Here is a 5,860-nt window from a genome sequence, read left to right as displayed (position 1 = left end):
AAAACTAATTCTTTTGATAACTTTTAATTCGAAACATGTTAAGAGTGCAGACTAAATTTGAAGTCAGTCGGACAAAATCTGTAGGAGTTCATTAAAGATCAACATGTGTGACTTGCCAAAATGGCAACTAAATTCAAAATGGCGGAATTCCTGTTGCGTTGACGCAATGGTGCAATGTAACTTTTTTGTATGTCGAGGTGTGATACACATGTCCACCGAATTTTGTGCCTGGAGGTAAATGTAGCCACCGGGGTATCTCTTTAGGGGGCGCTAGTGAGCCATTTGGCCACGCCCACTCGCAACTGCACTAAAATAAGATTTTTCACAAGTTTTTGAGTATGATGAAGCCTCCAAAAATGCAGTTGTTTACAGAGAATAATAATAATCGCTTGAATAACAAAAGGGCTCTCGCACCATTGGTGCTCGGGCCCTAAAAATACAGAAATAAAACACTATGACTCAAAGTATAGTAAAATAAGGTACCAACGATGCTGTCCAACACAAGCCAGTCACACGCACTCATTTCATACATACATTTTATTTTATATAAAAGAAAACAAGGGTTGTAATATTAACAGTTATACACACAGGGCCGTCACTGGAAAACTACAGTATCCAACATGGCAGCTAGGCACTGAACAATGTTGGATGTCATTAAAACATCTACGTGCTCCTCCAAGTGCCTCTTGGGATCCTACAAGAAGGACAGAAAATTAAAGACGGGGGGGGGAAGCATCAACAAGGAGATGAAAGTTTTGATAGACTTTCAAAGTAAATAATCTGTTTTGACAATTTTCTGCTTTGAACAAACTTCAGTTACAGACAGGAAACATTAAAGTGACCTGTTCTGTAAATTCCCTGCTTGTACCGACATGTCAGTCTGCACTCCGACTCTAATACTTAGCGCTTCTCTGTCATTTCACTCTTTAACTCTATCGACACCATTCACAAGCATGGATCTTGCGTTAAAAAAAAAAAAAAAATGTAATCTGAATTTTTGTTACCTGTTTTCCAACGTTCTTGATTGCCAGTTGCTCAGGGGTCATTTTGTCTTCCTCTTCAACAGCCTGAGGTGGAAACACGACAGTGTCTCAGTAGTGAGGGGGAGCACCGGTCAAAAATCCATGCTCTGCTTATTTGTATGAGTGCAGCACTTTTTGTAGTTTGCATTGCTGAGAAAATACTACATCGTTTTTATGATCGTGCAAGACCCCAAGAATGTTGTTGAAGGGCGAGACAACACTCGCTCGCACCAGTTTATCAAGAGAATTAGTACGAGACCCCAGATATGGGAATCAATGAGTATCAACAAATGTGAGGGTGAAGTCATGCACATCCACAGAGCAGAAGGTAACTGATGCAAAGTTGCGGGATAGACAACACTGTGCTAAAATCTCTGTATTATCAGTTATCAGTTTAAAAGGTCAAAGGTCCTCATTATAAAAGGCCACTAAAGTGAACAATAACATTTTAAATCTGTGCTATTCACTTTTAATCACTGCAATTATAAATTAATACACACTGGAAACGTTTCATTTTGTCACGTTTTAAAAGGTCATTTCAGGTTTTAAAGAGTTTGTGTTTTCCAAAATCTATTAATAAAACAGATTGCAGAATGAAGTCTAAAAGTTGTACCTTATTGTAGTTCTTGGCCAGCTCCAGCATTTCTTTGACGATAGTCTCATTGAGCTTGCAGTGCTCACTGTAGTCCTGCAGAGTCAGACCCTCCATCCAGCTCTTCTTATGCAGGTTCAACAGCATCTGAAGAATCAAAAAAAGTCATCTTTATTGTGCTCTATTAAAAATTAGCAATGAAAGCAAGTCTTTGAAAGGTGTATGACTCAAACCTTTTGTTCCAGCTCATTTTTCCTGTAATTGATGGTAATGGAGTAGTAATGTCTGTTAAGTCCATGAATCAGAGCCTGAAAACACAAGAAACCTAAAGGTCAGTACGTGAAATAAAAACACACACAGCCTCTTTGTGTTGAACAGAAAATGTCAACAAACGGAGAAAAAAAAAAAATCCCCCAAATTTAGATTTCATATTACTCCACTTTGGATCTTTGACAGGAACAAGATTAAATCACATTACAATGGTTGGATATTGAGTCTAGTCTGTGTTGGCATAAACAGCTGTTCCTGCCCCGCCTCCACCCTCTCCACCATTTCTCTCCTCTCACCAGAACCGCTCCAGGCAGACAGTCACCCTCCCCCGAGTTTGGCTCTGTTGAAGGTTTTTTTTTCCCCCTATTAAAAGGGCGATTTTTCCTCCCCACTAACTATGTAAAATGCCCTGAGATGTAATTATGATTTGACACTATGAATAGAACTGAATTCTGCTATTTTTTTCCTTCATATCAAGAAGTCTCTGATGTGATGTTCACTGACCACTCATGGCTCCAAAAGTTAAGACGGAAAATTCACTCAACTTCATGGAGAAACTGGGGGAGAAATTACTGAACACAGATGGTTCATAAATACGGGGTATTACTACTCTACCACCTCTCTACCGTCTGTTAAGGGATTTAAAAAAAAAAATCCACATTGAATGAAGGGGTACAATGTGTTACCTGGATTGAAGGCTTGTTCAGATGACCCAGGTTGGATGTGGTTTGCCTTGGTTCATGACCCAACACCATCATGTTGGCATTGATCAATCTGAAGGCATCAATAACAACCTGGAGACAACAGTGGTAGAACATGAAACCACATCGTTTTTAATTCAACAACGTGGCTTTTAAAAACAAGAACCACTGATTTATGAGCTTCTTTTGCAGTGGCCACACGTCCCTACCTTTCCTTTGACGCTCTGAATGGGATCAACCACCACTGCAACAGCTCGCTCTGACAGGGCCTCAAAGCTCTGCTGTGTGTTGATGTCCACTCCAGACAACCAACAGCCAAAGCCGGGGTGACTGTGGTACCACCCCACAACCATCTCTGGTCTAATGAGCAGCACCAGTGGAAACGGCAAATGGGAGTTTTTTTGGAGGAGGAACATAAAACATAGGGAAAACATTGAGTTTCAACTGGTGATTTCATGGAGACTTCCTGTAAAACTACTCCGGCATGAATTAAAATAGAAGTTGGTGAAAATGCCATTTAAAAAAAAAAAAAAAAAATTTGTATCGACAAAATCTAACCACAGGATTTTTTTTTAAAGTCTGACTGTAGATACATTTTGGAGTTTTACCTGCCGGTCTGCTTCAGCATGTCCAACATCTTGGCCTGGAACACAGGGTCCACCGCTTCAACGCTCACTCCCTGTGAGGCACAAAATCATCATTTTATGATGAAGATCAAAACCAAAATATCGCGTCTCAGACTCAGTAAAACCATTGACATAAACATACAAACAAGCCGTTTATTTTCCAACAACATATCATAAAGGCAAGTCAATGCTTTGCAAATGATGTTACAGGCATCCATGTAAGGTCTTTTCTATGGCACATCACTAAGGAAAAATAAGCTGGGTCTAATACATACTGTTCCTGACTGGGGCATGGCAAACACATCAATCACTCGCACTGTGTAGTCATCCACAAATTCTCCCAGCATTAATCCCATGACCTCCATTGGTACACCAGCGCGCCCGTGCTTCAGCATCTGATGAAAGGCAACAAAAAAAAAAGCACGAGAAGTCACAAAAATGCTATTTTGATTATATCTAGTGACACCGTGAGAAGTCAGAAAAGTATTATTTTAAAAAGGATCATATATTTAGCGCTGATAAAGTGTGATTACCTTGAGCAGGGCCAGAGAGGAGATGTACACCTGCTCCGCTGTGTCCACAGCAGGTGCATCTGTTGGGGGGCCCTGAGAAGTCAAAGCAAAAGTTCAGACATCAGACACGGTTTCCTCCGCGTTACCCCGATGACACCGATGTCCTTTCTCGGTGAATCATCTTGTTTTTTTTTTGTGTTACCTGGCCAAGTCCTGGCATCCCTCCTCCGAGCCTCAGCAGCCGGTCCATGTCGAGATCTGTTCACAAACAGCCAGAAACTTTCCATTAATCTCTGGCTGACAAAACCATCATGACGACAACCGCGAGTGTAAATATTGAGTTACGTTGTTTTATCTCCTAAAAACTATTAAGTCCAAATATTTCTTCACAAATTCCCAATTTTAGTCCAATTTCAGCAATTTAGCTCCAATTCAATCACATGAATGACATTTACTTACGTCCCACTTTAACAAGTAGTTAGATAACGTGAAATCAAACCGTGACGTAGTCATAATTAAGTTTAAAACAACATTATCTCAGTCGCCGAAGACAACACCACACGGCTAACGTTGGTTAGCTTCAGTTTGCTAATTCACCCTAAGTCACGTCAGGTTCAACGCGGTGTTTAATACCAGATAAAAACGCGCCCGCCTTGTGATTATTAGCTCAAGTGTTTAGTTAACGTCTACCAGTGACAACAAACGCTTAAATTCCGGCGTCTGCGATCTTTAAAAACTCATTTCGCTTTTTGTCAACACCGCTAGCGCGATGCTAACGCTAACTCGCTCGTGCTAACTTTAGCTGACTTTCCCGTCTCGACCCGAGAAAACGGAGCAAAACCGCTTAATTTACGCGGATGTCGCGTTGAATGAAAACCGCCGGCTGCGTCGAGGCTGCATCTCCAAACGTACCTGCTTGTCAGACAGTTCGTGTGTTCAGGTGAACGTTTTGTTTTTCTGAGTGTCGTCGAAACCAAAAATCAACTCGCTGCAATGAATCAGCCAGAATCGGTCTTCTGTTAAGGGAGAAAAAACAAACTGCTTCCGTCGCACTGATGACGTAGTTTATTGTCGCCCGTTTTTTTTTTTTGTTTTTTTTTTTTGGTAATTGCAAAAACGAAACACTAGGAAGAGCCACAGTCATTACATTTCATACTAATGAGCTACTGCAGCGTGTTGAAGTTTATTACGACCACCACCACAACTAATAAAATTCGAAATAATAATAATAATAATAATAATAATATGTCCACACCTCGTATATAATATTTGCCTAGTTGTAGCTACATGACCGATTCCTCTATTGCTGATTAAACTCTTTAATATTTAGGTCTTCTTATATAGACAACCAAAAAAAAAAGAATACCAGACGCTTCCTCAATTTCTAAATATTATTTTATATTTCTAAGAATAATAATTCGCTCCCATGTTCATATATGTATTTTGAGATTCTTATCAATTGATATTTAAGTCTATATTTTAAGGCGTTAGCTTTAAATTGAATTGCATGAAGCAAAGTACCAAACACCTTCCCTCTAGCACTTGCAGCAGGGTCATAAGAAGCGTCTTTATTTTAATACTGAAAGGAATGAAAGCTGCTGTGATGTTTGTATGGTTTCTCATATTTCAACATGCAAGCATTTTATTATTCCCTGAGGAGCTGCGAACTCTGAGCCAGACCACACCATCACTGGGCTTGTGAAAAAGCCTCTCTGTTTAGTTTCATGTTTTCTGGCCAGACAGCTGCTAGTTCTGCAGAACAACTCGTACAATCGCACCGAGCAGCATTACTGGCCACCCTATAATGCCAAACAGGTCAGCTGGCAAGCTGGTCACCAAGGGGAATTTCTAATTCCCTGGCTCTCCGGTGAATGTGGACGGAGCAGATAATCATCCACATTCCTCAGTCCCTCCCTCTTTAAACCCCAAAGACCCCATGCTACCTCAACACAATCCAATACACTTAGCAGTCTTAACCAGGATGTGCTTCCTTATGATGGGCTGAATTCGTTTCTCTGACCTTTGAGATCCAGAGTTACCCTACATTAGTATGGTATATATAAGAAAATTCTCAAAAGTCGGTTTCTTGTGGGTTTATCTAATCTATGTTGAGTTATTACTTGCTACCATCGTTTGA

The 5,860-nt window shown here is 40.4% G+C and overlaps 1 protein-coding gene across 1 annotated transcript; it reads right to left on the bottom strand.

The window, feature by feature from the left end:
• Window positions 1-519: 519 nt before the first annotated feature.
• Window positions 520-4,752, bottom strand: psmd14 (proteasome 26S subunit, non-ATPase 14). Its single transcript, XM_069174381.1, has 11 exons — window positions 4,636-4,752; window positions 3,926-3,981; window positions 3,745-3,816; window positions 3,487-3,606; window positions 3,194-3,264; window positions 2,795-2,945; window positions 2,571-2,678; window positions 1,848-1,922; window positions 1,636-1,761; window positions 1,005-1,067; window positions 520-694 (listed from the first exon to the last, which is right to left on the bottom strand). Exons 2-11 carry the CDS (start codon window positions 3,971-3,973, stop codon window positions 596-598), a joined length of 933 nt encoding a protein of 310 aa, XP_069030482.1. The 5' UTR covers window positions 3,974-3,981; window positions 4,636-4,752; the 3' UTR covers window positions 520-595.
• Between the last annotated feature and the right edge of the window lie 1,108 nt (window positions 4,753-5,860).

The sequence above is a fragment of the Embiotoca jacksoni genome, unplaced genomic scaffold, assembly GCF_022577435.1.
Source record: "Embiotoca jacksoni isolate LCO1_2020_lvr unplaced genomic scaffold, fEmbJac1.0.p SCAF_6, whole genome shotgun sequence".
Classification (NCBI taxonomy): domain Eukaryota; kingdom Metazoa; phylum Chordata; class Actinopteri; family Embiotocidae; genus Embiotoca; species Embiotoca jacksoni.
The sequence above is the reverse complement of the archived record's forward strand: the minus strand, read 5'-3'. Positions and strand labels throughout refer to the sequence as shown.